The sequence below is a fragment of the Gallus gallus genome, chromosome 5 (genome assembly GCF_016699485.2).
Source record: "Gallus gallus isolate bGalGal1 chromosome 5, bGalGal1.mat.broiler.GRCg7b, whole genome shotgun sequence".
Lineage (NCBI taxonomy): Eukaryota > Metazoa > Chordata > Aves > Galliformes > Phasianidae > Gallus > Gallus gallus.
The window spans coordinates 35524335-35537640 of record NC_052536.1 but is presented as its reverse complement, the minus strand read 5'-3'; the positions used below and the strand labels follow the sequence as shown (position 1 = coordinate 35537640).

Genomic DNA, 13306 nt, shown 5'->3' with positions numbered 1-13306 from the left:
GCGCTGGAGCCCGCGGTGGGCTCTCCGCATACGTCTCTAAGCCGGCTGTCACGTAAGAGATCAGAAGTAGACTAACGTCCCTGGTTTAATTACGTATGGAAATGCCTTAAAGATAGTAAAAACGGTGGAAAAAAAAAAAAAAAAACCACGAAACAAACAACCCGAGCGCACCGGTAACGCGATGTACGGACGTCTTCAACGAACTGGCGGAAAAATAAAGGGGGTAACGTAAGGGGGCCCAGCTCCGGGCACATCTGACGCGCAGACCCGTGTGCCGCCGTGCGCGTCGGCTGCCGGCTCTGCTCGGCTTCGGGAAGGGAAAGCTGCGGAGCCGCGCGGCCGGGGGCTGCCTGCTGAGCGCAGCGCTGCCGGGGCAGGGATCCCCGGGGCCGGGGGGAGAGAGCGGCGAGGACCGCCTTCCTTCCCCCCCCCCCCCTCCCCGCCCGGCAGATCGCAGGCTGATAATTCAAAAATGGAGGATGAGCCCTCTCAGCCATTAATTAATAATGTAGCTCTCTGTCTTCCTGTGTGACACACGCTGGAAGGCACCGAGCGGCCAATAAAGATGTAGGGGAGAGAAGTGGAAAGCTCCTCCCAGCAGCTCTTCCTGATTGAGGGCTCGAAGAAGTAGATCAAAAACTTCCCAGGAGCTGGGGGGCAGAGGAGAAGCGGGGCAGAGCCGCGGGCCGCGTTGCGTACCGCCCGAGCAGCGGCTCCAGGTAGGAGACGGGCGGCGGAGGGCCGGGGCCGGGCAGCCCCCCGCGCCGCGCCGCACCCGGAGCCAGGGCCGCGCCGTCCCGCGGAGGCAGGCGGCGGCGGCGGCCGGGGCGGAAAGGGCTGCGGAGCGCGCCGGGGCGGCCGGGCGGCAGGAAGCGGGCGGATCGGCCGCCGCCGCGCTCGCCCCGCGGGGAGTGGAAGTTGTGTCCGGCCGCGGCGCGCGGCTCGGAGGCGGGGAAGGGGTGACCCGGGGCCGGGGGGGGGGCGGCGGAGACAAAGCCGGCGGCGGCGGCGGCCGGGGTGTCCCCGCGCCGAGCACGTTGTGTGGCGCGGGCGGGGGGGGCGCCGCGCCCGCCCGCCCGCCGCTCGGCGTCATGGCCCCATTGTGAGGCGGCGGGAGGAGGCGGGGGAGGAAGGATCCGCCGCCGCTCCCCGCGCAGTCCCAGGCAGGCAGCGGCGTGTCAGGCACACAAAAGGCCGCCGCCGCCGGATCCCGCCGTGCCGCCGCTCTCTGCCGCTCCTTCTCCGGCGCCCCCGGGGGAGGGACGCGCCGGGCCCGCGCTCACCGCCTCCCTCCGTCTCCTTTCTCCCCGGGTCCCGGCGCAGCGAGGAGAGAACGGAACGGGGCGATGCCGCTGCTGCACCGAAAGCCCTTCGTGAGGGAGAAGCCCCCCGCCGACCTGCGGCCGGACGAGCGCGTGTTCTACTGCAGGGTCACCAACGAGATCTTCAGGGACTACGAGTAAGCCGTTCCTCCCCCCCCCCCCCCCCACCCCCCTTTTCTCCGCGGCCGGGAGCGGTTACCCCCAACGGCTGACACCTGGGCGGGGAGGAGGAGGGAGGGGATTCCCCGGCAGCACCGCGGGGCGCCCGGCGGGGAGGGGTCGCGGCTGGCGCTCAGCCCGTGCCCCGCCGCGGGGTGGGGGGAGAGGGCGGATCTCCCGGCCCGGCCCGGGGAATCCCTTCCCCGCTCGGCGGGGGGATCCCGCGGCCCCGTTCTTCCGCGGGGAGGGAATGGCAGACGGAGATGGGGCGGCCGGCTGCCGCCCGGCTCCTTCCGCGGGGAAGTGAAAGTTGCGCGCGTGGGAGGCGGCGCTGAGCCCCGGGCCGCTGCTTCCCCCCCCCCTCCCCAACCCCCCCCCCCGCCGCGTGTCGGTGCTGCGCTAGGCCGGGACGCGGCAACAACCAACGGCCGCCACGCGCGCCGGGCCCGGGATCCGGCAGCGGCTCCGCGCGTGGAACGTGGCACGCGCCCGCCGCACTATTGTTGTGTGTGCGTCTGTGTGTGTGCGTGTGTGTGTGCGCGCGCGGAGCCTCCGGGCCGGCGCAGGGCCGCGCGGAGCCTCTTGTTCCCGGCACCCTCTCCCGGGCCGGTGTCAGAGCCGCCGCGCCGCCCATGGCCGCCCTCGCCCCGCCCTCCGCCGGCTGCCGGCCCTCCGCCTGACCCGGGTGGACGCGGCCCGGCCCCGGGAGCCCGCGGCGCTGCACCTGCTTCCGGGCGGGGGGGGGGGGGGAGCGCGGAGCGGTGCCGGAGCGCTCGTCCGGCGGGGACAGCTGTGCCCCGCTCCCTCCGGTTAGGGTCCTCTCTCTGCCCCTTCCCTCCCCCCCCCTCCCGGTTGGTTCTTCTTTTCCGTCGGTGCGAAGGCCGGCGGCAGTTGAGGAGCTGTCGTTAGCGCAGGAGGGAGCGCGGGGTCGTCCCTAAGTTGGTGTCAGCGCTGTCAGAACAATGGGCGGAAAGTGCTCAGCGCCTCTCGGCGCGGGGCTCCGTGCCCCGGGGCTGCTCGGCTCCGTCCCACCTGCGGGGGGGGCCCCAGCGCCGAGCTCTCCCTTTTTTGTCTGCACAACAGACGTGCGGGCTAATGAGATTAAATCAGAAACGCTTCTCGTTTGCGGCATACGAAATGAGAGCACACCTAGATCTTTTTCGTGCTTAGACTTGTTTTTCTTACTCAAATGCACCTCGCCGAGTACGGTCGGGCCGGGGCCGGGTTGGGTAACTGCCTGGCGCTGCGGGGATGGCTGCGGCGGCCCCCGTGTGTCAGAAACTGCCCTTCTGCTTACCGTTATCGCTCTCACGGAATCGGATGACTCCCGTCTGTCTGTAGGCGCTGCCCTGGAGTACGTTCCTGGTGTGTATATATATAGTTTAGAGCAAATTTTAGCACGAATGGTATCTTTCAGCTTTGGCGCGCTGTGGTGAATGTTTAATGTGGAAGCCAATCCCGTATTTAACCGAAGTATGAATGAAAGGATAAATTTAAGCTTGTTCACACAGGCTATCCCTAGCAGTGCCAGCGGGTGGCTCTCCCAGAGGTCGGGGCTGGGATCTGGCGTTTGGGAAAGTACTTCTGCCTTTCCTGCAGAAATCTTTGCCGTGTTCCTTGTTCTTTCTTCTCTTTTCTATGTGTTTTTCTGCACTGGATAAAATGGATGCTTTGCAGCAGCAAGCCCGGTATTTTTTACGTGGTATGTTGTTGTGCTGCAGCTGGGTGTGTTCAGATGAAGGTGAGTTGGTGGCTGTGGGATCCACCAGGGAGCATTGGCGAGCTCTGTAGGTGCCCACCCGCTTCGGGCCACAGCTCTCACGGCGTAGCAGTGCCTCGGGTGGCTGCTGGGAGCAGCGCCCTCTTCCCAAACAGCAGCAGTTGGGGCGATGGTGACAGGCAGGGACCACTTCTTGAAAATGGCACTTAGTCGTTTCATGAAAGAAAACTGTTGCCTGAGTTAGTCCTTCCTGAATCTACTTCACTGATAATAACTTGAGTTTTCTGAAGAGAGAGTTTAAAGTAGGTAGAATCTGACTATCTCAAGCAGGCTGCGTCGATAAATGGGGTGACCTCAGTTTACCCCTTCCTCACGTATATGGACGCTTCAGTTTACCACTACTAACTGATAGTTGTTTGGGTGTTTGGTTGTTTTTTTTAGTACAAATTTAGGGCATTGAAAAGTTACTTCCATGCTCGTAACAGCACCAGTAGAGATGAGTACGAATCATACATAGCATTATTCTTCCCTGGGTAAGAAATCCTTACGGTAATGCAAGGAGAATTTGGCAAGACTGCTGTTTTGTAAAGTGACCTTCCTGTTAAGAATCCATTTCCTTTTTCATCAGAAATGCCATCACATAATTTTGCAATCCTCTAGAAGGAGGTACGGTGAGATGGCGATGTTCAGTTGTATTTACCAAGAGCAGCAGGCGCAGGGGGAGCTGATGTTCTTAATGCTTCCTTCTAGCCCCTGTTAGGGAGGCAGGTCTGGGGAGGGATCGGCAAAAGAACCTCTTGAGAGGGAGAGTGGTAGTAGGAAAAACAAGTTAGGGGGGCGTGGGGGTGCGCAGTGAGATGCTGTTGCTGGTCTTGACACTTTGTGAACAGCTAATAGAGATGTGCAGTGAGAACTACTGGCAGGGTATGGCAAGTCTTGCTTGTGAAGACGGTCTGTAACATAGGAACTCTTTGGTTTTTTTCCTTCTTTTCTTTGTTTGAAGAGGCGGTTGATGTAAAGAGAAGACTCAATAGAGCTGAGAAAAATGGAGTAGGATAGAGACCAGTGGTAGGAATGTTTCTCATTCTAAGGCACGGGAATGTGGTGAGCGAAGGGAGTTCTGCATCTTTAGAACTTACTGAAGAAAGTTCTTTTTATGGGTTGGCCTGTGGGACTGTTGGTGTAAGCCAGAAGGAGGTCTGTGTGAAAGGCTTCTTAAAGTATACCTAGTTTAATTAGATGAATTATTCTGTTTTGTTGAAGAAAAGCCCCTCAACTTGAAATATATTAATGCGTGATTAACCTGTCAACATTAGGGAATAGATGTCTTTTTAGCTGTTTTTTTGACACATTACTGTGTAATACATACTACTGACCACTTGTGGAAGCAGGTCGAGTACATAAACGCTTTTCTGAAGCTGGATGGCAGAGTTGGTGAATGTGCTGGTAACACAGCCTGCATAGATTATATGTTAGATGTGGATAACAGCTTCAGCATTAAAAATAATCTAGTCCACAGATCAGCTGTGCCATATAATTTTTCTGCTCTTTCCTCTCTCTTAAATCTTCCTTAGCATAACTTTCTGTTGTTCTCCATTCTCCATTGTATAATTCTTCTGTTTAAAAAAAGAACTTGTTCTCTTCTGACTTGTTTTTAATATATGTTAAAAATGATTTGAAACAAGCATGTGCTTGAAGGACTAAGAATACTGCAGAGCCTGAACTCAGTGGCAATACCTGGTTAGTTCAGGCAAGAGCCATCTCTTACTGCTGTGCTTGGTTGGTTCTTTTATTTTGATATCCATTGCAAGTGCAGTCAGCACAGAAACTGCAAGTAGTTTACTTTCAGAATTACTTCATTCCACTAATGAACTGCCTTTGTCCAGTACTCGCTAAGCAGTATGGAACTTCCTTATGGTTTGCCAGTAACTTTGCTGCTTAGCTTACCTTGCATGGAGGACTGATTCTGTCACATCAGTGCAAACAGATGTCCAGCTGAGAGTCGGTGTGAATTACTGTACCCACAGCTGGGCTCTCCTGGTGCAGCACCTCGGTCTGGTCTTGGAAGCACCTGGGTGAGCTCAGTGTGCTGCCATCTGTGGGCCTCCTCCTGCCCTCTGCCAAGCGTTGTGCAGGTCCTGAAACAGCGTGGAAGTCCCAAGATTGCAATACCCCCAATAAGGACATATTTAAGACTATGAGAAGCGGTGGCAGCAGAAGCCCTTGCTGTGTGCGTTGGAATTGAGTGTGGAATATGGTTGAGTGCACTGCTGCACTTTGTGGGCAGAGCAAGTACGGCACCGCTTGGTACTGATTGCTTGCTTGGTGGCTGTTGTGTATGCGCTCTGTGAACCCTCTCATGTTGACTGGAGCGTATTGCAGAGACAGGGAGAGCAGTGCCACCAATAAAACCTGCTGTTGTGATTGTTTTCTCCTCTCTCAAACCGAGTTGCTGAGATCATTAAAACATTGCAATAAAACTGTGTTAACAGACTAAGCCACAGATGGTCTTGATGTGTGATGTGTAATGACTGGCTACCGACAAATAATGCCTTTGAAACGGAAAGCCATTTATTTGGTACGATTTTCTTTTTTCCTTTGTAACTTTTTGGGGGAAAAGTCCATATGAAACAAAAGAGGAAATGAGCTCCAGTGAGGCTAGGTACACAGAGCACTGTATGCAAATGGAAAAAGGTTTTTCTCCAGTATGCCTCAATTCAAGTAATCTTTATGATTTTACACTTGGAATAATCATGGGTTAAAAAAAAGTGTTAGTTTTTTTTTCCCCCAGAAGTTCAATACAGCAGCTTGACATAGCTGGAGCACCCAGTGTCCCCTCGCAGGGAACAACAGCAGCCCTTCAAGGGACACTGCCAGCTTCAGCCTCTGCTCTCTCTTTGGTCATTTTTGATATAACTCGTGGTAATTATCAAGAACCTCTGTGTGAAGTGAGGCAGAAGTGTACGTAGGGAGAGATCTGATGAAGACTTCAGTAAATGTTTATCCACTGAAGTCAGTAAGGCTACTTAAAATTGCTGTGAATACACAGAAGTAGTGAAATGTAGGTAGGAGCAGACCCAGATGAATTGTGTGTTGTGTATCCCATCACCTTTTTTAAAGAAATGGTCAATTTAAAGATAACCATTTTTTTTTTTTTAAGTCTAAACTATCTTTAAAAAGTCTTATTGTTTAGCACTTCAGCAATAATAGTTGGTATTTTTGCTAATACCCAATCAGATTCAATATAGTTGACTGCAGAAAAGGAATATTCTTTCTTTTCCATACACAGTATGGCCAACAGCCATCTGTTCTTCATATAGTGAAGAATAATTTATCTCCTCTCTCTCTCTCTCTCTCTCTTTGTTCTCCATTTCTTGTTTAGAGGAAGCAAAATCAAATTGTCAATTATTACAGGCCTTAGATTGTGTATTATCAAATATGCTAAGCAGGCACAAGAAATGTTTTTTAAAAAAATCATAATTTGTAGGATGTTATTCATATAACACATCTTTTCCTCTTCTGTTCTAATTCCCTCTTGTCACAGCTGATATCCTTCCTTGAGCATCCTTCTCTCGCTCAGAGGAATCCTCTGCTCTTACAGAAGGGATTATCTGAGCCAGGACCCTCCATTGTCCTTAATCTGGAGTTTCCATTTCATTTTCAACATGTTATTGTTGCCTCCGTCCAGCTGCAGTGAATATCATCATCTTCATCAGTGTGACTGATGCGCGTTTGTCAGTGTGAGTTAGTGGGGAGCCCGCAACAAAGAACTTCAAGTGAGAGCTGTGCAGTTCTGTAACCCTGTTATGAGAATGATCTGAACGGTCCTATCACTTAAGAAATGGCAGCACTGCACCCTGTAATTCTTTTGAAAGGAAAAAACTTCAGGGTGGCTATCTCAAGTGGCGTGGAATGCTCTGAAAGCATCGTGTGTGCTTTGGAATAGCTGTGTTAAGCTAACACAAGGCAAACAAACAGAATTTTTCACGTTGTATGTTTCACTCCTATAAATACTGGTCTGTAAAGAGCTGTAAAGGAAGGCAAGTCAAAACAATTGTCAGAACTGGAGTGCACTGGGAAAATGCTCTGCTGTCATATCACTGATCCGCAGTGTGTGATGTATTTTAACATGGTTTTGTGAATAGTTCTGCCAACTACATAATCTTAGAAGTGTTTTAACAAATCACTGTTTTTTTGATGCCCGTCAAAAATTGGAAAGCTCTTCTTTCAGAAAATGAGAGCTCTTCTTTCTTGGTCCCAATGTAATAACCAGTAAGTAAGCAATAACAACGCTGTATTTTTGGCATTAGTTGGAAGTACAGAGAAAGAAGAGAATCAGCATTTGCTAATGGAACAGGATGGAGAGGAGAAGAATCTATGAAAAAATAGTTTGGTGGTTTCTCTAAGAGCAGTGCAAACAGCGAAGGAATAAAAACTATTTAGAGAAGTACTTGACGTTAATTTTTCTTACCTCTCTCATCTTTCCATATGTGAGGTAGGGCACTCCAGGTCTGAAACATACTCAAGTTTCAGCATGTTTCTACGATCTTAAGGTTGCTCTTTCTTTGCACAATGTTAGACCCTCCACCTGCTAGTTTGTGTGGAAATACAGCAGATGCAATGAAAATATGGCATGTTAAACCCAGTGTGATTATTCTTGTGCATAAGGCCACTTACATGTGAATATTTGCCTGCAGAACTAGCAGGTCTTGATACTCCATGATTGCCATCTGTAGTGAGAGGAGGTTTTTACAGTAACAATTGTACGAGAGGAGAGGTTTTTACCGTAACAATTTATGAAGCTACGGCTTAAGTGCTAAATAAACCTTGATGGTGTTTGTAACCGGCATAGACGTAGAGATGTCTTTGAACGTGAGGATTATAACAGAAATTTGCTGCTTTATGAACTGGGATCAAATCGAAAATACTGGAAGATAACAATTTTCTTTTTCTCTTTCCTGTTCCCTTTCTTTTCAGTGATTTTTTTGAACGCACCATTCTGTGTAACAGCCTCGTATGGAGCTGTGCTGTCACAGGTAAACCAGGACTCACATATCAGGAAGCACTGGAATCAGAGAAGAAAGCCAGACATAATCTTCAAAGTTTTCCAGAGGCGCTCATCATTCCAGTTCTCTACTTGGCCACCCTCACCCATCGCTCACGACTTCATGAGATCTGTGATGAAATCTTCGCCTACGTCAAGGATCGGTATTTTGTTGGTGAAACTGTGGAAATGATTAGAAATAACAGTGAAAGGTAAGTATATTTCAAATAACACGTTTCTCTTCAGTCAGTATCGGCCTTCTCTTTGAGCGAGCTTCTTTTAAGCCAGGAATCAGAACAATAAACTCTGTCAAACACACCAGAAGTCAGATGATGCTTAAGCTAGCAATACTGTTACTGTTCCTAATTACATTATATAGGAGTAGGATTGTATGGCTGGGCCTAGAATCTCATTCCTTAGCTTAGAAACAGCTCTACAGGCAGGACAGTTCTTTCCAGTCTTGATGCAGCGGTCTTTCAGTCCCAGTGGTGGATTTGCAGAGGAGTGGTAGTCCCTTGGTGCACCTGAGTGAGGAAGGTAGTGTGCTTGTAGAATGAGATCTAATTAGAAACTAGGAGAAACTGAGAGTTAAAAATTGTATGAAATAATTGATGAAATCATATGACACAGTCAATTGAATTTTATATACTGAAGTAAAGAAAGCTTAAAGAATCAATTAGAATTAGATTTTTATTTTCTAAGTAGTCACTAAAATTGTAATTGTATTCTCAGATAATTAATTGTAAAACGTTTGTAATAGGTGGTTGTCTGAGATTTGCTTTTCTGTTTTGTCAGGAGAAAGGTGTGAGCTTACGCTGCAGAGCAGATGAGGCACATCCTATGGGCTTCATAACATTGTGTGTGTTGGGTGGTAGGAATAGGGGGTGGTTCGATATAGTTGTCAGATAACCCATGCAGAGTAGATGAATGTTTTCTTAGCATCTCATCCAGATCTTATGAAAAGGGAAGCTCTGTTTGTGTGCTGCAGGAGACAAATTGCGAGAAGCCTTTTGTGGATATGTATTTTATGCGGACCTGTGCTTAATACAGAATAGGGAAGAGGTGGAAAGCTTTTGTTTTTTTCAACCAGCCAAGTCTCAGTCTGCAAAGCCTGCAGAAGAACTTCAGTAGAGCTGCTGTTCTCTGTATGGAAAACGTATATCCAAAGCTTGTTTCTATTTTTCTCATCTGGTCTAGTGAGTGGACCTACATCACCTTTAGTATCAAAGTAATCTTGCTTAGGGAATAAGTTCTTACTCTTTCTTTCTTTTCTTTTTTCATTTTTTTTCCCTTCCTTTCTAACCAGGAACCCAAATATTAGGAATTGTAAGTGTAATTTACCTGTTGGTTTTCATTTGCCAAATGAAATGTTTGTTTTCAATCTTTGAAGATACTGTCAGTTTCCAAATTACTAGCACAAAAAATGCTTTAGAAGATCAACCTTCTTTTTTTTCCCCAGGAGCAGCTTTCCCATCTTTCTGCTGCTTTCCTAAACTCTTAACTAAAATATTTATGTGTATGTTAGCTTTTCAAAGCTACAATGAAAAGTAGGCTTGTATGAAGGAACGAGAAAGATTTGTATGCATGACATCTTTTGAAATTCGGAATCCATTTCAGTTTCATTTGTACACCATCATAAATCTGTTTTTAAGTTTTCCCCAAGAAAATGGTTTCTACTTACCTTGTGGGCTGAATTCTGCTCAGGTAAAGGTGTGATATGTCTCTATCTCATGAAGATAGCTAGCTTTTGTTTTTTTTTACCTAGCCTTTGATTCAGTCTTATTGGTTATTCCAAATTATGGAGAGATGCATATTTATTTTATATTTATGATCCAGTTTCAAAGGGAAATTTATTAATAACATCTAAGCTAAATTTCTTAAGCCTTTGTGGTGGGTTAGATAATCATTCAAAATTTATTTCCATCTTTACCTGAACTGCTAAAGATTTTATATTTTAAACTGCTTAAGTATGAATAGTCTGTTAAAATGAAGCATATGGAATTCTCCATAACTGATTGTATGCCACTGATATTCTGAACAAATGTATAGCAGAGAGCTGCTTTGCGTCTTCATTACATTTAGGAAACAGTGGAAATTAGACATTACTGTAGTGGGATTTTTGGGCTTAGAGATAAATAATGAAATAATATAAATTGAGCAGAGGTGGTTCGTAGTTATTCTGCTGTGCAGTTGAGAGTTGACTTTGACTTGTATTTTCAAGTACTGCATTGAGGATTATGTATACTAACTCATGTGACTTGTAAATAGCACTGCTGTTCAACAAAGTGATTTGTGTGTTTGCCACGTGGAGCTGCGTTTTGATGGTCTGTTCTAGCAAAAATGTTCCCTGTCAATCTCTAGTGAAGTAGGATCTCATGAGACCAATGGAATTAGGCAGATCATGAATCCTTATTTGTGTAGGGTTGCTGTAAACTGCATTATCGTATGAAGCTTTCTGCACATGGAATGTCAGCCGGATTGTTTTCTTATCTGGGTTCCCTACAATGTGAAGCCTACGCTACAATGCTGGGTAAATAAAGGTGGTTCAAGTAATTCAAGTATTGATATAATTCTTGACTTTGTGCATTCAGTATGTTTGTAGGATAGATTACTTTGCAGTTTCCTATATTTTCAATGAAATAAGTGGAAGAGAAGGGAAAAAACACTGGAAAAGTTAATGTTTTGTCTTAATGAATGTGCTTTTATCTTGAGTGTAAGAAGCATTCTGTAGCGATGTGAGGAACAGACGTCATCTGGAAGGGTAAGAATGGCAGTGCTTTGTCCAGAGGCTTGGCAAAAGGCTTCTGAGATTGGTGGTTCCTGTATTGTACCTGTGCTCTGGTTACTACAGAATGTCACGTCTCAGTGATTTTTATGTCTTATGTCTCTGTTGTGCTCTTATGGTTTTTAGCAGATCACTGCACTGCTCAGCTTTGAATTTTTTTGCTTCCACTTTGTTGCTGAGGTCTGGTAGGAGGAGCTCAGGGAGTTTGGGAGTTACTGTCCTTCCTGTTACTTTGGTATGTCTGCTGCCATAACAGTAGTTATCGGCCAGAAAGAGAATTTTCAGAGAAGACCCCAATCGTGTGGCATGGCTTGGTCAGGCAGTCTGTGAAAATGATGCATGCAGTATGGTAGTCTAGTAGAAGTAACAAGGAAGTAATTCTGTTTGCTCTTTAACTCTTTCAGATGATGTACAGTTTAAAAATAGCTAGCCTGCCTTTGTTTGTTTGTGTTCTGCTTTTCTGGCTAAACTCGGGCTGACCTTCCTCCAAAGTGGCAGCTATGCCATGCTGTCAAAAAGGAGGTGCCCAGATTGACAGTTAAAGAACTGTAAGAGTTCTGTATGTTTCTGTACATGCTTCCATAAAAAATGCAGTCATTTTTTTCTGAAACATCAGTTAGAAACTCATATAATATAGACTAAAAACTTTATTTCAAATTAAGTATACACTTCTGTTGCCAAGGCATTGAGAGCAGCTGTCAATAAATACTGTTACTTAGAATGTCTAATTACTGTTTACAGAAAACTATTTATTGTTGAAGACATAGAGTATTATTCTAGACTTTGAGGGGGAGGACAAGAGTAATATTTCATGTTATCTATCATCACTTAAGAGGTCAAATAAGCAGCTAATGCTTTATCTCATACTTTACTGAAGCACTGGAATCACTTCCTATATTCATGCTTCAGGATGTGTAGTTGAAGACTGTGTGTACCAGTCTGTCTTTTCTGCAGAGAATGACATACCTTGCAGTTTTCTGTCCAGTTCTTGCTGTCTTAGTCCTGTGTTGTATTACAGTATTTAAAACTTGAAGTGTTTTACAACATCTTGAAATCTGAATTCTTGAAATCTGTGGTGTTGGAAGCCTTACCTGAAACAACATCAATGAATGCCTGAATAGACTGAGTAACACCCAAATAAGAGCTAATACAGTGTGATTAACTCAACAGCAGGACCTGTTAGGAACTTCTAACTTGAGTTTAGCAGTGATGCCTTTTAAAAAACAAACAAACAAAAAAAACTAGCATGTATTAACAACCCGTTGTGATTTATCAGTGTTCTGAGATTGGATGCTATTAAAAGAAATAACATCTGCCTTCATTAGGGTTAACTGAGTGAGCAATGTGATAATTAGTTAATTAATCTGTAAGATTGCAGTCTGGCTTGAGCAGTAAAAAGATCTGAGGTTTTATGTTGGACAACTTTACCAGCTCTTTGATTTTTTCCTCCCGCTGATTTATAAATAGCTTATGAGGTGTTGCCTTCCCATCCTCACTGATGTTAAGACACTTCTGATTGTTGTCCAGCAGTTAGTATGGAGAGTAATGAAAAAGTAGTCAGCTGGCAAAGTGAACTAGGTTACTGAAAGGGGGGGAATGAGAAATAAGAAAGCATATAGAAAATGGCAGATACAAAAAGGAAATACATATTTTGTTTAATTTGACCACTAGATGACACCACTGCAAAACAGTATTTGCCTGATATCTGTAAGCAAGATACCAGAATACTTGAGGAGAATGCAGTGTTTGTAAAATGAAACCAACGTACAGAAGGAGTAGATGGTGTTCTCTATGAGGAAGACTGCTTCATCTGAGATATAGGTTAATATCCTTTCTGTGCTCTGAATGATCTAATGTTGACCACTGCCGAGCTGTATAAAATGTAGATAACCATGGAATAACATTGTCTGGAAACAAAACTTCTTTACTGATTCAGATTCTGAACTGATTGTTCAGCTGATGTCCTAATGCTTCAGGACTGTTCACAGTGGATTAGTCACTGCTTTAGGTCAATTAAAAACTGGAGTCCTATTTTCTTCTCTAAGTCATAACAGGGACACATGGGAGTGTGTTGCTGCCATTATAGTGCCTGGCTGATAGTGGGGTTGGGAGAAGATGATCCTTACAAGAGCTAAGATTATAGCTAGCTTTCTGACTTCTTTGTTTGACCTGGCAACCAGGTTCTGCTTGATTATATGTGTATCTGACTGCTGAGAACTAGGATGAGCTGATACAACTCTCAAAACGTAACCCCTTTGTTTGGGGTTTTCCTAATT

General features: G+C 46.4%; 1 protein-coding gene across 4 annotated transcripts in view; it reads left to right on the top strand.

Annotated features, from left to right (window-relative positions):
- Positions 1–607: 607 nt before the first annotated feature.
- The window catches only part of BAZ1A (bromodomain adjacent to zinc finger domain 1A), a 54186-nt gene continuing 41487 nt past the window's right edge, over positions 608–13306 (top strand). For 3 of the 4 annotated variants that reach the window (XM_040701948.2, XM_015287651.4, XM_015287650.4), the window contains exons 1-3: positions 608–719; positions 1324–1459; positions 8179–8457. In XM_040701948.2, coding sequence (XP_040557882.1) covers positions 1347–1459; positions 8179–8457 — 392 coding nt within the window. In that variant the 5' untranslated portion in view covers positions 608–719; positions 1324–1346. Of the gene's footprint in view, positions 720–1323; positions 1460–2697; positions 2847–8178; positions 8458–13306 lie in introns of those variants that run through there. The other variant, XM_040701949.2, reaches the window with a different exon arrangement.